Here is a 21723-nt window from a genome sequence, read left to right as displayed (position 1 = left end):
GACTGAACAGAGAGACTGGATTTATGGCTCATTACAACAATCTGTAACCCATTAACAACTCCTCCCACCTGCCTTCCCTCTTTCCTTCCCCCTCTCTGAATGGTGGAGCATTAACAGGCCACTGCACCTTCAATGGCCCCTTGAAATATGTGTTAAGTCCTTATGCTAAGCAATCTGTTCCACCTTGTATTTAGCTGTGACACTCTGAGTACCTTTCCCAGACCTGAAGAGCAGCTCTGTGTGAGCTCGAAAGCTTGTCTCTTTCACTAACAGAAGCTGGTCCAACAAAACATATTAACTCACTCGTCTTGTCTATCTCAAAGAAGTCTAAGCATATTATGTCAACATTTTTACCTTTATCAATCAAACTTGTAATCTCATCAAAAAAAGATATCAAGCTAGTTTAACGGGCTCTGTTTTCCATACATCTATGTTGATTTGCATTAATTACATTACCCTCCTTTAATTCTTATTAATCGAGTCCCGTATCAGCTGCGCCATTATTTTGCCCGGGATCGATGTCTGGCTGACAGACCTATAATTACCCTGGTCACCTTGTTTATTCTTTTTAAAAATTGACACATTGTTAGTTTTCTTCCAGAACTTCCCCAGTACTCCAAGACTTATTGAAAATCAGCATTAATGGGCCAGCAAGCTCCTCAGCCAGCTTTTTTAAAATCTTTGGACGCAAGTTATCTGTATCTGCTAGTTTAAAAATGTCTAATTTTAGTAGCTTCTGTTTAATATCCTCCAGAGGTACTAGAGGAATAGAAAGAGATCACCATATGCTGAGACTATATCATCTGTTTTTTCGCCACATACAGACAGAAATATTTTTGGATCACTTCTACCTTTTCTGCATTATTATTGATAATTCCACCATTTCCATCTAGTAATGGACCAATACCTTTGTCAGGATTCTTTTTGTTCCTAATATATTTTTTAAAATGGCTTCTTATTGTCCTTAACTTTGCTGGCCATACATTCTCCTTATGTCCTTTTGGTTCCCTTATATATTTTCTACAATTCCTAACTTCTGATTTATATTTGTTATTATTAACTTCTCTATTCTTCCATTTATGATACAATTGCTGTCTTCACTTCTGCTCTAAATCAGGTTGATTTTTTAACCAACAGGTCATCTTCCTCAGTTGTGGGATTGTGACTTTTAAGGCATGTAGTAAGGTGTTCTTAAATTATTCCAAATTATCACTCACATTTTTCCGATGAAATTTCTGATATAAACTCCCTCATTAATATCTGCAGTTCCTTAGACCCTAAGTCCAGCTGTGCAGGTGAGATGGGTCTGCCTTTGAGTTAGAGACTCTGGGGGGGTCTTAGCTAGGTCAAATTTAATTACTTTGGGCAACTCAGAGAGCATAATCTAGGACTCCATACCTTGACCCTTTCCCATCCCATCCTCCACCCAGCATTGAATGCCAGTGACTCACTGGAGAAAAGGAACTTCCTCCAAAGAAAGTCACCCGGTACCAGGTGGCCACAAAAACCCATACGGCAGAGAACTCCAGGAATTCAGGGAAATACTGTCCGATATCCTTGGTGGCTCTCTCCAAGATGGTCTGGTCCTTACTTTCCCGGTAATACACTTCGCCTGCCCGTCGGTTATCCACATCAGCCCAGAAAGCTGCTACCACACGCCGGTCTTTGGAGATTGGGAAAGCAACCGGCGTAAATTGGGAAACCTCCTTCAAGAAAGAGATGATTCCATTGTTGTTCACCTATTAGGGGAAGAAGAACAATTAGACATGGCAGAAAGAGACAGCCAGTATGAGAGAGGAAGCATTGCTCAGTGGGTAGGGCACTAGCCTAGGAATTGGGAGACCTGAGTGCAGTTCCCTGCTTTGCAACAGACTTCCTGTGTGATCTTGGGCAAGTCACTTAGACCAGTGGTTCTCAAACTAGGGCCGCCGCTTGTTCAGGGAAAGCGCCTTGTGGGCTGGGCCGGTTTGTTTACCTGCCGGGTCCGCAGGTTCGGTGATTGCAGCTCCCAGTGGCAGCGGTTTGCCGCTCCAGGCCAATAGGAGTGGCAGGAAGAGGCGTGGGCTGAGGAACGTACTGGCCACTGCTTCCCGCCGCCCCCATTGGCCTTGCGTGGCGGACCGTGGCCACTGGGAGCTGTGATTGGCCGAACCTGCGGACACAGTAGGTAAACAAACTGGCCCGGCCCACCTGGGGCTTTCACTGAACAAATGGCGGCCCTAGATTGAGAACCACTGACTTAGACTATCTGTGCCTCAGTTCTCTGTCTGTACAATGGGGTGATAGCACTGCCCTGCCTCCCAGGAATGTTGTAAAGATTGTGAGGTGCTCATTACTATGGTAATGGGGTCATATACATACCTTAGATACACAGATCAGAGCCAAAGAGCCTGACATAAATCATTCCCTACAAGCCGTTAAGTGACTCTTTCATGCTTTGACCTTCTGGAGTAGACAGCTGCCTTCCCCTGCTGTGGCTGACTGAATGGTCTGATGGCTGCAGGGCATGGGCTGGATTCTTATTTTAGAGAGTTTTTTTCCATAAACATTTGAGCTTTTCCTCTTCCTGCCCTTTGAAGCATAGACTGTCCCTCACTTAGGTGCTGATGGGCTGCAGATGAAAAACGGCGTGCTGAGGCCCTGCCAGGGAATGGCTGCCCCTCCCTGTCACCCCCTCGCTCTGCTGCCCGCCTTGCCCCTCGCTGGCTGTGACTGAGGGGCGGGTTGCAAAGCCATAGCCTGGGGGTCTGGGAAGGAGGATAGAACAAACCGGGCTCTGTTCTCCTGCCGGAGATGGGCCAGAGGAAGGAGCAACAGCTGAGAAAACTGCAGCAGCCACAGCAGTTTAAACAAACAGCGCCCAGTTCACTTGGGTCGTTTGCGCGTTGCTGGGAGGGAAGGCGTTGGTGTCAGCGGAACTGGCTTTCACTTCCTTGCTTTAAATAGGCTGGGATTTATCTTGAAGTTTGAGGGGGAGGTTTTCTTTCTCTCCCTGTTCAAGGCTGGTTGCTGGGATGGGGATTTGCCCTGCAGCCGCCGCAGCACAGCAGAGAGCTGCTCAGCCCTTGCACACTCAGATCCCCACAGACGTCTCAGTGCTGACCTGCTGCTCTCCACCCTGCTCTCCAGCCCCAGGCTCCCCGTCTGCACACCTGAACCTCAGATATATCTGCCGTGCCAGAGCTGGGCCTTCTGCTGCCCTGCTGATCCCTGGCAGTCCTGATCCACACCCATTAGTCTAGTACTGAGTCCCACAGAGCGCTGCATCACAGCACAACTCTGCCAACACTCCCAATTAACAGGAGCAAAACCAATCTCATCTCACCTTTGCTGTGAGACCAATCAAATCCTGAGGCTACTAATAGGAGAGAGCAATGCATTTCCTTATATCATCAGCCCATCGCTCGACAGCGTTCTGTGCACGACTCAGTAGCAGTGCCAGCTGCTACCAGTTCCATCTAGGCTGCTCCAAGGCTACTCTCAGCTTTCAGCAGTGCCTGCTAGAAAGTTGGATTTGGGCTTTGCTGCCACAGGGTGGAGAGGCTGGTGCATTTGCCTCACCTCCTTTCCAGCTCTGAATTTCTGGAGCAGACCCATGGCCTCCTCCAAGTCCAAACAGATTCTTCCTGGCAGCCACAGGGCAAGGAGCAGAGGTATTACAAAGGAGCCCCTCATTCTCCATCAGTGGGCACTGCTTGTACGTCTTAGCTCTTTTGGCATCTGTCTCTCCTTTAGTGACAACGGGAGTGTCTGTTACTGAGCCCCTCACCCTCCACGACCCAACAGGAACCAAAGAACACTTAACGAAGCCAAAGAGTCACAGGAGGGCAGCGTCCATGGACTCCAGTGGCAATTTCATCAGGGTGTAACCGATGGGAGAACTGGGCCGTACGTGTTCTCAGCACACAGAAGAGTTCCGCTCCTGCATGGGAAACCCTCATTACGGCCAAAAGGGAGTTTTGCTTGCACAGGATCAGACCCTGAAATGCAAATACACTGGTGTCCCAAGACATCAGTCAGGAGCTGGAACTCCTGGGGGCTCAAACGACACACAATAGTAATCAATCAAATAACCATAATCCCCCCTACTCTTAGCTAGCACTTTCCAGGGGTAGACCCCAACAGTGCCTTACAAGGTGGTCAGTATCACTATCCCTGTTTTACAGGTGGGGAAACTGAGGCACATATCGCGAAGGGACTTGCCCAAGCAGGCAAGAGCTAGCAACAGAGCCCAGGGCTCATTAGCCCTAGTCAGTGTCTTAGCCACTAGGCCGAGTTACCTTCCAAAGAGGCAGTACATTTTCCCAGCATATTCCCTCCACCTCATCAAAACCAACCAGCAACCATGACTTCCAGGATGGTCAGGCGTGGCTCATGGCTTGATCTTGGCAGCCCACTATTTTCCAGGGTCACTTGCTTTTTTAAGTTGGCCTTCCAAAGAATTAATTAGCGATGGCTAGAGACCAACTCCTGGCAAACATCAAGCTAGCAGAATGGAGCACAGCACTGCTTTAATGCTGCAAGAGGGGAGAACGTGGCCAATGATGCAATGCCTGAAGAGCAGAGACCCACTCCCACATCACGTTAATAGGCTTTCCTCCTTCTGGAGTTTAACCCCGGGCAGGTAGGGAGGGGCCAAGAATGGGGGTTGGGGTCTTGATCATCCCAGACTGGGGATGGGGGAAGTGTAGCTGCTGGGGGCTCTCTGCTGCACCCCTCCCCAAATGTCCTAGAGGAGAAGGGTGAAGCTTTTGGCTACACTGCCTGTCTCCAGGCCATGGGGTGGCAGCTCCTGTTCAGGAGAGATGGTCAGGCATCCTGCCCTGCCCCTGCCTCACTGCTTTCCCCAGGGTTATCACCACTGCCCTGATGGGCAGCTGCCACAGAGCTGTCAGATGGGAGAGTGGAGTTACGCATCACTGCAAAATGGGTGCATTCCCCACAGCATAGCGGCAAGCAGCCACGCTGCCCTGCTGGGCCCCAAAGGACCTGAGGGTCCTGGAGGTGCCTTGGCTTAGAATCTGGCCCTGACAGATTGAAATAACAAGGCTTTGTTTAAAATATGGTCTAGTCCTCTTACATCCCAGGAGGAGATTGGTGTCACATGCCCCAAAGTGCTTTACTGTCCAGAACCCCTCCAGAACAGATCCCTGCAGAACTGGAAACACCATAAAAAACTGATTGAGGGGCAAGAATGGCCGCTAGCGTCTTGGTCACTCCCAGCTGTGGGGCAGAGTGGCTGCTGTGGGTGTCTTGATGCTAGCCCTGAAAACAGAATCTTCTGGCCCAAATCAGGAAAAAGAATTCCAGCCTGGGACTTAAACTCACAAGAAGATGCCGCCAAAATGCTCCTTCTCCCCCAGCTCATAATAAGCCACATGGGCCCCAGGTCCCTATGTTGCAAAGGGTGGGGAGCTGGGGAAAGCTCTTCCTTTGTTTTCCCATTCCAACACATACACTTTCTCAGGACTATCTGCAAGGAGGGGAGGCAGCCCCACTGGGAAAGCAACCCACAGCAAGCCCCACTTTGCTGGAAGAGTTGATGCTGTGTTCCTGAAAACTCCACTGCCTCTCTTGATGGGAAAGCACGGCGCTCAGCTGGTGTCAGAAGAGGGGAGAACTTGGAGGGGACTCTGTGCACAACCTGCACAGGGAGGGCCTTGGGAAAAGTCCTGTCACATGGTGCAGTCTGGGCTGCTTCAACTGGCAAGAACGGTGCTCTTCACACATTTTTTCATTAGCCCTGGGCTGAGTCTTGTGTGGAAGAGACCATCTCCAATATCCAACCAGGGAGAAACTCTGCCAGAGCCTGGCAAGCTGCCCCAATTGTCCCTTCAGCTCGGTGGCTCCCACGAGGCCCTCCAAGAGCCTGCCTAGGCCTGAGCACCCCAGGTGGCATAGGAGGAGTCAGTAAGGCACATAGGACCCCACCCAGAGCTGCAGTATCAACCAAACTCTTCTGGGCAGTGACCTTTCCCAGGACACCCTGGTAGTGAAACTGAGCTGAATAAAAACTGAGGTGCATGTGTAACCACACACCTTCTGGGCATGGTGCTCTGTCCCATCTAGTAGCATCGAGACCACCCAGAGTTAAATGAGTCTGCTCTACAGCCTTAGCTAACAGCCAGTTGGCTTTTAGCTCATGCAGCAGAGGCTCATGCACTAAGCTCCAGAGGTCCCCGGTTTATCTGCCAGCTCAAAAAGCAGCAAGTTACCATAGTCCAACCTAGATGTTACCAACATACACTTTTGGAGCTCAGCTGTGTTCCCCTCATTTCCTTTCTTCTAGCCCTGGACAATGTGGCCAGGTCCCAGGTAGTAACCCAGGTTAGCCGAGCCCCTCAGCTTCTCTCTTTCACTAAATTACCAACTCATTAAGACTCTTGTATTTGCTGAGAAGTTGCAGCACCCTGCTGGTCTCAGGTGGCTGAAGGGGCCAGCATGAACCCCTCCCCTTCATTATTTCAGCAAGGACCAGATGCACAAGGATTATAAATGACCCCTGGAAGCACTTCAACAACAGTACTCTGCCACAGCAAAGCTCCGTGCTGGCGCATGGCCATTCTCTGGGAGAAAAAGCGACGAATTAGTCTCACCAATGAGAATGCCAGGGTGTGCTGAGTTCAGGGAGTGCACTGTGAGGGCTGTGGATCACACAGCCCCTGCTTTTGAGTGCAGCTTTTCTCCAAGCAGGCCTAAGTTAGAAAAGGAGCCAACCCTGCACTGAATGTGCTGCCATGCCATGCATGCCAATGTTTTGGCAAGACAGGTTTCACTTTCCACCCCAGAGAGAGTTTGATCAGATATAACCATGTTGGGAAGAGCAGCCAGGGCCAGGAGAAAAGCAACCACTTGCCACCCTAGGAAGTCCCTCTTGCACTGCTAATCTCTTGTGTGCCATGTCCACACAAAGATCACTCATGGCTCCGGAATGGTAAAATAAGGGGAAAGAAGCTTAAGCCTTGTTTGTAGATGGAATGCCACCTTACATGCAGGTGTTACATTTGGGGGTTAATTTAGACCTTTTGAGCAAACTTGGGAGTCAAGTAAATTTTTGTATGTGAGTGGCTGGCCATGTCCTAGGAATCGCAAGAGCATTGTGCAGATAAGTGCATAGCGAGAGCAAAAAGAAGGCTGGGGTCAGATCCTCAGTTGGCACAAATCAACATAGCCCTGATGACTTAAATGATTTAGAATAGTAGAATATCAGGTTGGAATGGACCTCAGAAGGTCATCTAATCCAACCCCTGCTCAAAGCAGGACCAATCCCCAGGTAAATCCCCAAATGGCCCCCTCAAAGATTGAACTCACAACCCTGGGTTTAGCAGGCCAATGCTCAAACCACCAAGCTATCCCCCCCAACTTAAGAACTGGCCCTGAAGTGTTTGAAATGCAAGAGGATTTGACTTTATTTTTTGACCCGTTGATTAGCACTTTGGTGATTAGTCCAGAGGCCAGTGGCATAGCCAGGTTTTAACAGCAGGGGGAGCAAGCAAACATAAAAAGCCCCTCCTCCTTGGCTCCTCCTCCGGCCACGGCCCCCGGCTCCTCCGGCCACGCCATGCCCTCTCCCCTCCTTGGCTGGCTCCTCCGGCCGCACTGCGGCCATGCTGCGCCCCCCCGGCCACGCCCCCCCCATGGCTGTACAAGGAGGCTGGCAGAGGACGGAGGTACGAGGGGAGGTGAAGGGGAGAGAAAGGCAAGGGCATGGGGTACATGGGAGGGGTACACGGGGTATGGAGCTTGGGGATGGGTTACCGTGGATGGGAGTGGGCTGGAGTCCCCGGGGCTCTCTGTGCAAACGGGGCTGGAGCTGCCCCCAGGACTGGGAGGGCCTGGGAGGGGCTCACCACATGCAGCACCAGCCCAGCTCAGCGCTGGCCTTACCTCTTTGGGGGTGGAGGAAGAAGGCAGCGAGCCTCATCAGGCACGGTCCGAGCGAGCTGTTTCCGCACCGGCCTGCTACAGCCGCCCGCCCCACGGCTCCTTCAGCTGTGTTGGTGGCAGTGCTGGCCGGCAGGCGCCGCTTCCACCCCACGATCAGCTATCTCCCTCCTGCTGGGAGACACAGCTGAACGGCAGGGGCAGGGCGGAAGCCGGGCAGGCCGTTCAGAGCACAGCCTGTGAGGTGCCACTTTTTTAAAAATGTGGGGAGAAGAAGCAGCTGCTTCTGATGCATCCCACTAGCTACGCTACTGCCAGAGGCAGAGTCTGAGAGTGATGGAAAGTTCTCTTAATTCTCCTTCCTGCCTGAGCCCCTAACACCTGCCCACATAGCACAACTCCTTCCTGACAGTGGCTTCTATTTCTTGAGCAACTTAAAGCCTTCAAGTACCTACTCTTGGTAAAATGGCAACAAGAGAGAGACAGAAAAGAAGGGATGGGTGTCTCAGCCTGGCCTTTGGGCCAAACTGGGATCTTTTAGATTTCAAAGAGGTCAGAAAATTTTCTCTGAACTAGACTTTGACTTTTGATGGCATGAAAGTTACAGGCCTGGGATGGTCTGTGAGAGTGAAACTGTGGGGCTGCCAAAGTAACCCACAATGATGCAGGGCTGGGGTTCAACACATTCACTCGGAGGCAAGACCTAGCTGAAGGAAACTGAATTTGCCTTCAGGGTACATGGCTAGATTGTCTTTTCTGGGACTTGGGACTCATCCAGAGAGCATGTTGGGAAGGAGGAGTGGGGTCCTCAGCCAGTGCTCTTACAACACAGAGCTTGGGACAGTCTCCTAAATAGAAGAGCAGGAATCAAGGTTTGTAGAAAGGAACATCAGCTTTGAGAACACATGGAAGCACTTTCCTATACGTTTGCTTTGTTCTGCAACTAACCTTACTGGGAATTTAGTGACACATTTGTCTTGCTTACCCTAACCCGATGACTTGCTGCGTTTAGGAGGAGGCTCTATACAAGGACAACAAGAAACCTAACTCTGATCTGCCCAGCCTATCACACTAGGTGTAACACACGCTGTTGGGGAGTTCGCACTGTACACCGAAGAGCCACAAAACTACCAGGTGCTAGTCTAATTGTCCTTTTAAGACCCGCCTTCTCACATACAGGCCATGGTGTAGGAGACACATGCCCATACTTTCTGGAGCTGGCTGATGCATGAAGCTGAAGTGCTACAAGAAGGGTACTGAGGGAGTCAGGATAGCATGGGGCTGTGCATGGTGCTGTACAAGAAGACAGAGCTCCATGGGGCCTGATCCAGCTCCTCTACGATGAATGGAAACTGGATCGAGTCATGGTCCTTGCCTTGTTTACAAGCTAATAGCCCAATCCTGGGAAGTGCTGGACACCAGTGAGGCAATGGGTAAGGAGGCACTGAGCACACTGTGCCTGGGCTGGGTCGGGTGGCTATAGCGCAGCGGAGAAAAGGGGAAGTGAACTCTGCGAAGGGCACGCAGCTGGAAGGGGGAGAGAATTATTTCACAGGGAAAGGCAATCTTCTGGCTCCTAGCATCTTTGCACTCTGTGCTTAGGAGAGAGAGTCCATCTCCTCCCGAGATGCCCTGCTGAAGTTTAAGAAATGGATTCAGTGCTATGGCCTTTCCCAGCGGATGCAGCAAGAGGGCGAAAGAGGATACAGTGCCATGCCCCTCCTCCATTAGCACCAGATCAGTCACAAGATATTTGCCTTCCTGACAAAAGGAAGAAAGGAGTGCAGCAGAATATGGACCCTGGACTTCAGAAAAGCAGGCTTTGACTCCCTCAGAGAACTGATGGGCAAGATCCTCTGGGAGGCTAGTATGAGGGAGAAAGGAGTCCAGAATAGCTGGCTGTATTTTAAAGAAGCCTCACTGAGGGCACAGGAACAAACCATCCCGATGTGCAGAAACAATAGCAAATATGGCAGGTGACCAGCTTGGCTTAACAGAACTTAAACACAAAAAGGAAGCTTACAAGAAGTGGAAACTTGGACAGATGACTAGGGAGGTGTATAAAAAAATTGCTTAAGCATGCAGGGGTGTAATCAGGAAGGCCACAACACAAGTGGAGTTGCAGCTAACGAGGGATGTGAAGGGTAACAAGAAGGATTTCTACAGGTATGTTAGCAACAAGAGGAAGGTCAGGGAAAGTGTGGGAAACTTACTGAATGGGGGAGGCAACCTAGTGACAGATGATGTGGAAAAAGCCAAAGTACTCCATGCTTTTTTTGCCTAGGTCTTCACAGACAAGGTCAACATCAAGACTGCTGTACTGGGCAGCACAGTATGGGGAGGAGGTGAGCAGCCCTCAGTGCTGAAAGAACTATTTAGAAAAGCTGGATGTGCACAAGTCCATGGGTCCAGATCTAATGCATCCAAGGGTGCTGAGGGAGTTGGCTGATGTGATTGCAGAGCCATTGGCCTTTATCTTTGAAAACTCCTGGTGATTGGGGGAGGTCCTGCACAATTGGAAAAAGGCAAATATAGTGGCCATCTTTAAAAAAAGAAGGAGAATCCGGGGAACTATAGACTGGTCAGCCTCACCTCAGTCCCTGGCAAAATCACGGAGCAGGTCCTCAAGGAACCCCATTTTGAAGCACTTGGAGGAGAGGAAGGTGATCAGGAACAGTCAATATGTATTCACCAAGAGCAAGTCATGCCTGACCAACCTGATTGCCTTTTATGTGAGATAATTGGCTTTGTGGATATGGGGAAAGTGGTGGATGTGCTATACCTTGACTTTAGCAAAGCTTTTGATATGGTCTCCCACAGTATTCTTGCCAGTAAGTGAAAAAAGTATGGATTGGATGAAAGGACTATGACGTGGATAGAAAGCTGGCTAGATCGTCAGGCTCAATGGGTAGTGATCAATGGCTTGATGTCTAGTTGGCAGCCATCATCAAGCAGAGTGCCCCAGAGGTCTGTCCTGGGGCTGGTTTTGTTCAACATCTTCATTAATGATCTGGATGGTGGGATGGATTGCATCTTCAGCAAATTCACAGATGACACTAAGCTGGGGGGAGAGGTAGATATGCTGGAGTGTAGAGATAGGGTCCAGAGTGACCTAGACAAATTGGAGGACTGCGACAAAAGAAATCTGATGAGGTTCAGCAAGGACAAGTGCAGAGTCCTACACTTAGGATGGAAGAATCCCATGAACTGCTACAGGCTGGAGACCGACTGACTAAGTGGCAGTTCTGCAGAAAAGGACCTGGGGATTATAGAGGACGGGAAGCTGGATATATGTCAACAGTGTGCCCTTGTTGCCAAGAAGGCTAATGGAATACTGGGCTACGTTTGTAGGAGCATTGCCAGTATATCGAGGGAAGTGATTATTCCCCTATTTTCGGCACTGTTGAGGCCATATCTGTAATACTGTGTCCAGTTTTGGGCCCCACACTACAGAAAGGATGTGGACAAATTGGAAAGAGTCCAGCAGAGGGCATCAAAAATGATTGGGGACGGGGCACATGACTTACGAGGAGAGGCTGAGGAAACTGGGCTTATTTAATCTGCAGAAGAGAAGAATGAGGGGGGATTTGTTAGCAGACTTCAACTACTTGAAGGTGGGTCCCAGAGAGGATGAAGGTAGGCTGTTCTCAGTGATGGCAGATGGCAGAACAAGGAATAATGGTCTCAAGTTGCAGTGGGGGAAGTCTAGGTTGGATATTAGGAAAAACTATTTTACTAGGAGAGTAGTGAAGCCCTGGAATGGGTTACCTAGGGAGGTGGTAGAATCTCCATCCTTAGAGGTTTTTAAGGCCCTGCTTTGTTATACTTAAACAAAGCACACAAGATTTTTTATAAAGGAGGAGGCAACATGCTGCATTTATTGAGAATACAGCAGTTAGCTTATGCTTTTTAGTTATACACACACATTATGCACACAGTTTTGCCAGTTGATGTTTATAGTTACTAGTTTAGAGTTTGGATTAATTTAGTGGCCAGTCGGATTGGTTGCAGAGGGGAGCCGAGCTTTGCTGGTTGCGATTTGATGCTTTTAGAGTAGTGGCAAGACGAACCCAAAGTTCCATGGCAAAGCACCCTGTTCTTATAGTTTTTTGTTGTTGCTGAAGTTTATGGATTTTGCTGTGTCAGTTTATGACCGGTTACTTTTTAATTGGTGTCTTTTTTTATGTAAACATTTTAAAATACCTCTGAGAGGGTCATTTTGTCCTGGATTTGATTTAATTAATTGCTTTTAGGGGTGCCAGCCTCCACTTTAGGGTCGTTAATTTGCCCTTTCTTAATCATGGATGCGCGTTAATGGTTTTTTGGCGTCAATAAGTTTGTATAAATGTCTTTGTTCCTTCTTTCTTGACCATTTGGTTAACAATGGCCTTTACACCTTATCTTTTCCTGATGCATGCATTCCTCATTCACACAAACAGTCTTTTACAGAGCAGTATTTTACATTGAGCAAAAAGACGTAAATTAAACCTTGCTAAGTTTTATAACCAAAACAATTCACATTAAGGCCCAGACCTTCAACGTTCCTGTAATCTAGTTAACATAGACACAATGCAGGATCCTGTCTCTTACTAACTAAACCTTAAAACAAAGAACTAAAAAGGGCCCAATTTTTAATGCATATGGGAAACAGAATCCTATAGTCCCAGAGGGTCATTCCTTTCTGCTATTCAAAAAGGGTGTCTGGTAGGATGAAATCAAATCAGACATTAATTCTCATAGTACAATTATAAAATCCTGCTCCTACATATCCCCCTTTTGACCCTTTAAGAACAATTTTTGAGTAGGTTATATTTTATATAATTGTTTTATATCTATATATTGAGAGGCAATTTGAGCTTGTGGTTGCAATTTAATGTATTTTTTTATTTAGTAACACATACATAACATTTTAATTAGGCAAATGCAGGATAATACCAATATAATTAGCAATGGATGAAGCGTGATTGACAGCTTGTTTTTAGAGGTGGGAGACCAGCCTGTGAAAACATTATACCAGTGATATGCAGTGAGTTTTCTTTTTTAGAGTTAGCAATTTTATTTTTTATTTGTACGTGTTATTTGGAGAACTTGCTTTGCATGTTAATGGTTCTTTAGTGTCAATAAGTTTCAGTAAATGTCTTTACTCCTTCTTTCTTAACCATTTGGTTAACAATGGCCTTTACACCTTACCTTTTCCTAATGCACGCATTCCTCATTCACACAAAGTCTTTTACAAAAACCTTTAAAAATACAAACAGCAGTATTTTATATTAAGCAAAAAAAACACTGTAAATTAAACCTTGCTAAGTTTTATAACCAAAACAAAACAATTCACATTAAGGCCCAGGCCTTCAACATTCCTCTAATCTACTTAACATAGACACAATACAAAATCCTCTCCCTTACTAGCTAAACCTTAAAACCAAAAACTAAAAAAGGCCCAATTTGTAATGCATATAAAAAATAAAACCCCATAATCCAAAAGGGTCATTCCTTTCTGCTATTCAAAAAGGGTGGCTAACAAAATCAAATCAAATCATATATTAATTCTCATACTACAATTATAAAATCCTGCTCCTACAGCCTGACAAAACTCTGGTTGGGATGATTTAGTTGGTGTTGGTCTTGCTTTGAGCAGGGAGTTGGACCAGATGACCTCCTGACAGGACTGGCTCCAGGTTTTCTGTTGCCCCAAGCGGAAAAAAAAAGGAGTGGCAGCGTAATCGCATGGCTCCACTCTTCGGCGGCAATTTGGAGGCAGGTCCTTCGCTCTGAGAGGGACTGAGAGACCCGCTGCCGAATTGCCACCAAAGACCCCGACGTGCCACCCCAGTACTGGACGGAGTGCCACCCCTTGGTATTGGCCGCTCCAAGCACCTGCTTCTTTAGCTGGTGCCTGGAGCCGGCCCTGCCTCCTGATGTCTCTTCCAACTCTAATCTTCTATGATTCTGTGATTCTATGAAGATATTCCAGCCACTTGCCCTGAGGGAAGATGTCCAGAGAACCAGGCAGGCCTGCACTCCGTCCCAGGGAGCTACCGAGGGGCTGACATAACTCAGAGGAAGGGCCAAGGGCCTCATCCTGGTCTGTTTCCATTCCAGGACTGAGTTGGGGCGGGGAGGGGTGGCTAACAGAGAGGAAGGAAATTCTTCCCTGAGTGACACAGCACTCTGGGTAAGGTCAAATACGGGCAGGGAAATGTTTGCTTCCCTGAGTGAAGGGGCTACAAGTCTGGGCAAGTAGGGAAGGGAGGGTGCTTCTGAACTGCTCCCCCAAAAGGAAGCTGTAAGTAGACAGAGCCATGGATTGGCTCCCACCTCTCCAGTGCCTCAGGAGGGCGGGGAGTGGGGGAGAGCACACAACACCCTGCAAAAGGGCCATTACTGCAAGTGACTCCCCTTGCCTGAAGAACTCTGGGCTCCTCATGGCCCCAGCACAGACTGTGTCTGCTAGGTCCAACCCAGCCTCAGTTAGCAGGCTTGGTGGGGCCCCATGAGAGCAGCAGGGGAATCACAGAATCATAAAATATCAGGGTTCGAAGGGACCTTAGGAGATCATCTAGTCCACCCCCTGCTCAAAGCAGGACCAATCCCCAACTAAATCATCCCAGTCAGGGCTTCGTCAAGTTTGACCTTGAAAACCTCTACGGAAAGAGATTCCACCACCTCACTAGGTAACCCATTCCAGGGCTTCACCACCCTCCTAGTGAAAAAGTTTTTCCTAATATCCAACCTAAACCTCTCCCACTGCAACTTGAGACCATTACTCCTTCTTCTGTCATCTGGTACCACTGAACAGTCTAGATCAATCCTCCTTGGAACCCCTTTTCTGGTAGTTGAAGTCTGCTATCAAATCCTCCCTCACTCTTCTCTTCTGCAAACTAAATAATCCCAGTTCCCTCAGCCTCTCTTCATAAGTCATGTGTTCCAGCCCCCTAATCATTTTTGGTGCCCTCTGCTGGACTCTTTCGAATTTTTCCACATCCTTCTTGTAGTGTGGGGCCAAAACTGGACACAGTACTCCAGATGAGGCCTCACCAATGCTGAATAGAGGGGAATGATCATGTCCCTCGGTCTGATGGCAACTCCCCTACTTATACAGCCCAAAATGTCGTTGGCCTTCTTGCAGGGCAGGCGCTACCATTTAGGCAGCCTAGACAATCGCCTGGGGCACCAGGATTATTCGGGGGCGGCATTTTGCCGAAGGGGCGGCAGGCGGCTCCGGTTGACCTGCCGCAGTCGTGCCTGCGGAGGGTCCATTGGTCCATGGCTCCAGTGGAGCTGCCGCAGTCATGCCTGCAGACGGTCGGCTGCTCGCGCGGCTCTGGTGGACCTCCCGCAGGCATGACTGTGGCAGCTCCACCGGAGCTGTGGACCGGCGGACCCTCCGCAGGAATGACTGCGGCAGCTCCACCGGAGCCGCTGGATCAGCGCGGGGGGTGGCGAAATGGCTGTGCGCCTAGGGTGCGAGAAACCCTAGCACCGGTCCTGCCTTCTTGGCAACAAGGGCACACTGTTGACTCATATCCAGCTTCTCGTCTACTGTAACCCCTAGGTCCTTTTCTGCAGAACTGCTGCCTAGCCACTCGGTCCCTAGTCTACAGCAGTGCATGGGATTCTTCCATCCTAAGTGCAGGACTCTGTACTTGTCCTTGCTGAACCTCATCATATTTCTTTTGGCCCAATCCTCTAATTTTTCTAGGTCCCTCTGTATCCTATCCCTACCCTCCAGCGTATCTACCACTCCTCCCAGTTTAGTGTCATCTGCAAACTTGCTGAGGGTGCAGTCCACGCCATCCTCCGGATCATTAATGAAGATACTGAACAAAACGGGCCCCAGAACTGACCCTTGAGGAACTCCGCTTGATACCAGCTGCCAACTAGACATGGAGCCATTGATCACTACATGTTGAGTCTGATGATCTAGCCAGCTTTCTATCCACCTTATAGTCCACGGGATCAGGGCTGCTGCTCTTTGCCTACATGCTACACAGAGCGGCTACAAAGAAAAGCTGAGCAGCTGGTGCATTGTCAGCACTCTGTCCAACTTGCCAGTGGAGTTCTGGGGAAAGCACATCATCTGGTTAATGCCCAGGGGCAGATCCAGGTGGGAGAGCTTCCCCAAGTATGGGAGAATCCCTGCTAGTGTAGGGCTGACATACCTGCATACCACCCCTTCCAATCCTCTCTGCCCTAGGAGGTGTGGTGGTGTTGGGTCTAAACTTTTGGTGAACTTTGGGGAGCCAAAACACACCCAGACTGGCCGTCTCTGCATAATCCTTTCTGAACCCTTTATCGAACAAAGCACTGACCTGCAAACTACTCATGACACCCCCTTTATTAAGTAGCCATTAGCCTTTATCTCTATGCATTTACTTGTTAAACTTGCTTTTCCTGTAAAATATTGATTGATTATGCATGACCATTATCTTTTGTTAATCACTTTGTTTACTTCTGTGTATAAATATTGATGCTCACCCCTAATAAAGGGGCCACACTTAATCTAAAGCTTTGAGAGCTAAGGATAGTGTGAGCCCGTTGATCAACGCATTGGTGTCTGGTCTCTGACAGAATTGTGTGCCCCAAACCAACTCCGCACGAACTCGGGTGCTGGAGAGGTGAGTGAGGACTTGCTTTATTACCTAACAGTGGAAAGGATCCCCAGCTAGCATAACAGTCTGTAGAGAGCCACTAATAGCTAGTGTGAATTAGAGCAACTCTGACAAGTTCTTTGCCTGGCCTGTGCTAGCTACTGGAAAGGGCCCTTTCCAGTAGCTAGCACAGGCCAGGCAAGGAACAGAATCTCTGCCTCCTTCAGAGACATAAGGAGAAAATACAGAAACGCAGAATACCCAGAAGATAAAGACAAGGGGCGAAGGTTAAAACAGACAAAAGGAGTTAGGAACATGAGTCCAATTGAAAAATCAATGTGATGTATGCTCCTAACTCCCTTGGGCACACCCAGAGTGCCTCATAGTGTTAGAGCTGGATCCATGGTTGTTTCCTCAGACAAGAAGTTTAAGCACTGGAAATGGTTAATTCCCTCTAGTCTGGTTTTCCAGCCTGCTCATTACAGTTCCTTGTGAAAGGGCTACAGTCAAGCAGAGCACATGGCAGTGCTGGGGGTTGGTGTGGAGAGCACTCCAGTCAGTATTCTGGCTGAGGTAGCCCCTCCTGTGTAAACACACGGTGAATTATTGCCATAACTAAGGGGAATAAGATTACTGCTCCATAAATTCTTAGTAACCTTTCAATGTCCACTGAGCAACATTCTTCGATTATTGTAGCAAGGTGGGAAGGTTTTTAAAGGAGGGGTGGGTGCCTAATGTCAGATCCCTACAGTGAAAATTTCAGATCAGTCTAGGGGATTGAGATGCTTCCCTGGCATTCTTTTTAAGGGAAGAGGTGTCTAAATCCCCCCGGCTTCTGTGACAAATCTCAACCCATGCTCAATATTTACACCATCTAAGTAAATGGCTTGATTTTCAAGAGTGCTGAGCATCCAGCAGCTCCCAGCCCTTTAGAAAGCAGGTCACTGATTTGAGTGTCCATGTTTGGGGTAAGAGCCTAACTTTTGGCAGTCACTTAAAAAAAAATCTTGCCCTAACCATACAAGTTGTTACATGAGGTTCCGCGATACCTACAGTGCTCTTGGGCTAACAGGGGCACTACAGTGAAGGATTTGTCAGCATTGTCATCCTGGACTCTGACTTCTAGAGTCCTCTCCTGCCTGGGGCTGATCTTGTTTTGTCTGTGGTGTAGGCCCCAATCCCCAGGACTGCATTTGTGTGCCAAGGTAGGCAGATGTGTGGGCAGAATTGGGGCCTATCTGTGGCTGATGTGACAACTAGCCAGCCCAGGGCACAACCTCAAAGAGATGTTAATTCACTGGGTGTGGATAACAAAGGGATATTAAATAGGCTACCAAGCACAAGCCCATTCACTTGTGTTGATAAAAGTCAAGAACAGATGTTAATTGTATTTACCAACATCCTGTTAGATGTATATCAGCAGTAACCAAATTAACCTGGAGTTGCTAAATCCTTTTCATGTCTTATAACTCTATATTACCTTTACATTATGTATGCAACTATACTCAATTGTTGTTAGATCAAAAGGTACCTAATTTAACATTTCAGTGTGAATTTACTTACTGAAGAAACGTTTGGCAAATTGTGTTTACAAGACAGAAGCCTGAGGGCTGAAGCATTTACTCTTCAAACAGCGGAGGCTCCAGGCATCCGCGCTCCAAGGAAGTGCCTGGGGCAGAAAGCTGCGGGGGGCACCTGCCGGTTCCTGTGAGGGCGGCAGTCAGGCAGCCTTCGGCGGCTTGCCTGCAGGAGGTCCACCGGTCCCCCGGATTCGGTGGCAATTTGGCGGCAGGTACGCCAAAGCCGTGGGACCAGCGGACCTCCTGCAGGCAAGCCACCAAATCTGCGGGACCGGGGACCTCCCGCAGGCAAGCTGCCGAAGGCAGCCTGCCTGCCATGCTTAGGATGGCAAAAAAACTAGAGCTGCCTCTGTCTTCAAAGCTAGTGCCATTGGAACTTTTCACAGACTCAAGTATCTGTTCTTCACCAGAGGAACAAACATGCTGTGATGGGCTTTCTGGGAGAACAGAAGTCGGCTTGCTCCCTGTACCAGAGAGCGATAAATACAGGTTCATGGGACTGATCCAACATCTCTGACCTGCTGAACTCTAACAAGGGAAGTTTTGAGCCATTGGACTGAGGTCCCAAAAAGCCATTTTGGGACACCCTGACAGGTTCATGGAAGGACTCTGATAGACATATGGAGAATTAGCAGACATTCTATCTCTGCTAACAACTGGACTCATATCTGATTCACTGTAACGTATTTCATCCGCTTTGACCTTTTAATGACTCATTTCTTTTTCTTAGTTAATGAATCTTTAGTTACTTTACTAAGGATTGGCTACAGCGTTATTTTTGGTGTGTGATCTGAAGAATCCATTGACTCGGTTAATGACTAGCCCTCTGGGTCTGGAAGAATCTAATGTGTGGTGAATTTGGTTTTATCATAAAGTCCAGTTTGGCTGGGTGGAACAAAGAGGTGGAGATGTCTAAAGGGACTGCCTCTGCTCCATGGTAAAACTAGTACAGTGATCCAGGAGTGAACTTTTGTTACTGGCTTGGTGAAATCTAATGATTGAATACACGACCAGTTTGAGGTGTCTGCTCTATTTTCTGACAGCCTGTTCTGAATTTGGCATTCTCAGTTGTGAGTCATTCCAGGCACCGTGACAAACAGTTTATGAGATCTGTGCTGTTGAGCTCCCCTAGAGCCAACCACAGCAGGCTGCTGGGCCCTCTTGCTGAGAGATAGCCAGCATTCACCACTCCCACTGCAATCAGCAGGAGATGCAGGCACTTAGCATTGGAAGAGGACAATGATCCACACAGAGGCAGAATAGTTTGGTCTATGGGGCACTGGACTGGGAATCAGGAGATTTGGGTTCCAATTCTGACTCTGCCACTGAGCTGCCATGTGACCTTGGGCAAATCCCTGCATTGCTCGGTGCCCCAGTTTCCCCTCCCACCCGTTGTCTTGTCTATTTTGATTGGAAGTGCTCTGGGGGAGGGACTGCCTCAGGCTGTGTTTATGTACAGCGCCTAGTGCAATGGAATACTAATCTCCATAATATAAAGAATGTAGCTGTCTAGGATCAATCTGAAGTTTAAAAAATAAAGCACTACAACCAAGATGTTAAACTCTGAAAAATGTCTGCCAGTTACTAACAGCAGCTGCTTCTCAAAAACTTTGCACCCAGATTCCTTTTTAATGTACATTCACTGTGCAGGCAGAGCAGAGTAAGAAACCCAAAGGCCACATTTTCACAAATACACCCTATGTGGCCATTTCTGAAAGGGTCTTCCAACCTTTCGCGGGTAGAATGTCACATTTCTAATTGCTGTCATATGTCTGAACTCCAAAGAGCCACCCAGTGATTACGTGTGGCATGGATGACGCATTCATTCAGAAACTGGTTTCATAAACTATAAAAACAAACACAGGGAAAGGGATAAAAACAACAGACAAAACAATGATGAAAAAAATTCCCAATGAAACCCAGGAACAATTAACCCACTCCCTTCCAAAAAACCTCCAAAACCAAAAAACAAACCACAAACAAAAAAACATCCAGGAAAAATGATCAAACAAGAACCATTCAGACAAACACACTTCAGACATCAATTGCTCAGGCAATACAAACTATCCATTCAAGCTAAGTATGCCGTGGCAAGCAGTGAGATTAGGAATCAGAGGACCTCTCCCACTACAATTAGAACTAGGGCTGTCAATTAATCACAGTTAACTCACGCGATTAACTCAAAAAATTAACTGCGATTAAAAAAATTAATTGCGATTAATCACACTGTTAAACAATAGAATATCAATTAAAATTGATTAAATAATTTGGATTTTTTTTACATTTCAAATATATTGATTTCTATTGGAACATAGAATACAAAGTGTACAGTGCTTACTTTATATTATTTTTATACAAATATTTACACTGCAAAAATGATAAAAATAAATAGTATTCTTCAGTTCACCTCATACAAGTACTGTAGTGCAATCTCTTTATCATGAAGGTATAACTTACAAATGTAGATTTTTTTGTGTGACATAACTGCACTCAAAAACAAAACAATTAAAAGCTTTACAGCCTACAAGTTCACTCAGTCCTACTTCTTGTTCAGCCACTTGCTAAGACGAACAAGTTTGTTTACTTTTACAGGAGATACTGCTGACTGCATCTTATTTACAATGTCAGCTGAAAGTGAGAACAGACGTTTGCATGGCGCTTTTGCAACTGGTGTTGCAAGGTATTTACATGTCAGATATGCTAAACATTCATATGTCCCTTCATGCTTTGCCCACTATTCCAGAGGATATGCTTCCATGCTCATGATGCCAATTAAAAAAATAATGTGTTAATTAAATTTGTGACTGAACTCCTTGGGGAAGAATTGTATGTCTCCTGTTCTGTTTTACCTGCATTCTGCCATATATTTCATGTTATAGCAGTCTCGGATGATGACCCAGCACATGTTCATTTTAAGAACACTTTCACAGCAGATTTGACAAAATGCAAAGAAGGTACCAATGTGAGATTTCTAAGGATGGATACAGCACTCAACCCCAGGTTTAAGAATCTGAAGTGACTTCCAAAATCTGAGAGGCATGACGTGTGAAGAATGCTTTCAGAAGTCTTAAAAGAGCAACACTCTGATGTGGAAACTACAGAACCTGAACCACCAAAAAAGAAAATCAACCTTCTGCTGGTGGCATCTGACTCAGATGATGAAAATGAACATGCGTCAGTCTGCTCTGCTTTGGCTCATTATTGAGCAGAACCCATCATCAGCATGGCCACATGTCTTCTGGAATGGTGGTTGAAGCATGAAAGGACATATGAATCTTCAGCGCATCTGGCACGTAAATATCTTGCCATGCCGGATACAACAATGCCACGCGAACGCCTGTTCTCACTTTCAGGTGATACTGTAAACAAGACATGGGCAACATTATCTCCTGCAAATTGTAACCAAACTTGTTTGTCTGAGCAATTGGCTGAAGTAGGACTGAGGGGACTTGTAGGTTCTAAAGTTTTACAGTGTTTTATTTTTGAGCACAGTTATTTTTTGTACATAAGTCTGCATTTGTAAGTTCAGCTTTCATTATAAAAAAGGTTGCACTACAGTACTTGTATTAGGTGACTTGAAATATATTATTTCTTGTGTTTTTTACAGTGCAAATATTTATAATAAAAAATAAAGTGAGCACTGTACACTTTGTATTCTGTGTTGTAAT

General features: G+C 47.3%; 1 protein-coding gene across 4 annotated transcripts in view; it reads right to left on the bottom strand.

Annotated features, from left to right (window-relative positions):
* SNED1 (sushi, nidogen and EGF like domains 1) overlaps nucleotides 1-21723 on the bottom strand; it is a 123867-nt gene that overhangs the window by 73606 nt on the left and 28538 nt on the right. For all 4 annotated transcript variants that reach the window (XM_050965335.1, XM_050965334.1, XM_050965333.1 and 1 more), the window contains exon 2: nucleotides 1452-1739. In XM_050965335.1, coding sequence (XP_050821292.1) covers nucleotides 1452-1739 — 288 coding nt within the window. The remainder of the gene's footprint in view (nucleotides 1-1451; nucleotides 1740-21723) is intronic.

The sequence above is a fragment of the Gopherus flavomarginatus genome, chromosome 8 (genome assembly GCF_025201925.1).
Source record: "Gopherus flavomarginatus isolate rGopFla2 chromosome 8, rGopFla2.mat.asm, whole genome shotgun sequence".
Classification (NCBI taxonomy): domain Eukaryota; kingdom Metazoa; phylum Chordata; order Testudines; family Testudinidae; genus Gopherus; species Gopherus flavomarginatus.
The sequence above is the reverse complement of the archived record's forward strand: the minus strand, read 5'-3'. Positions and strand labels throughout refer to the sequence as shown.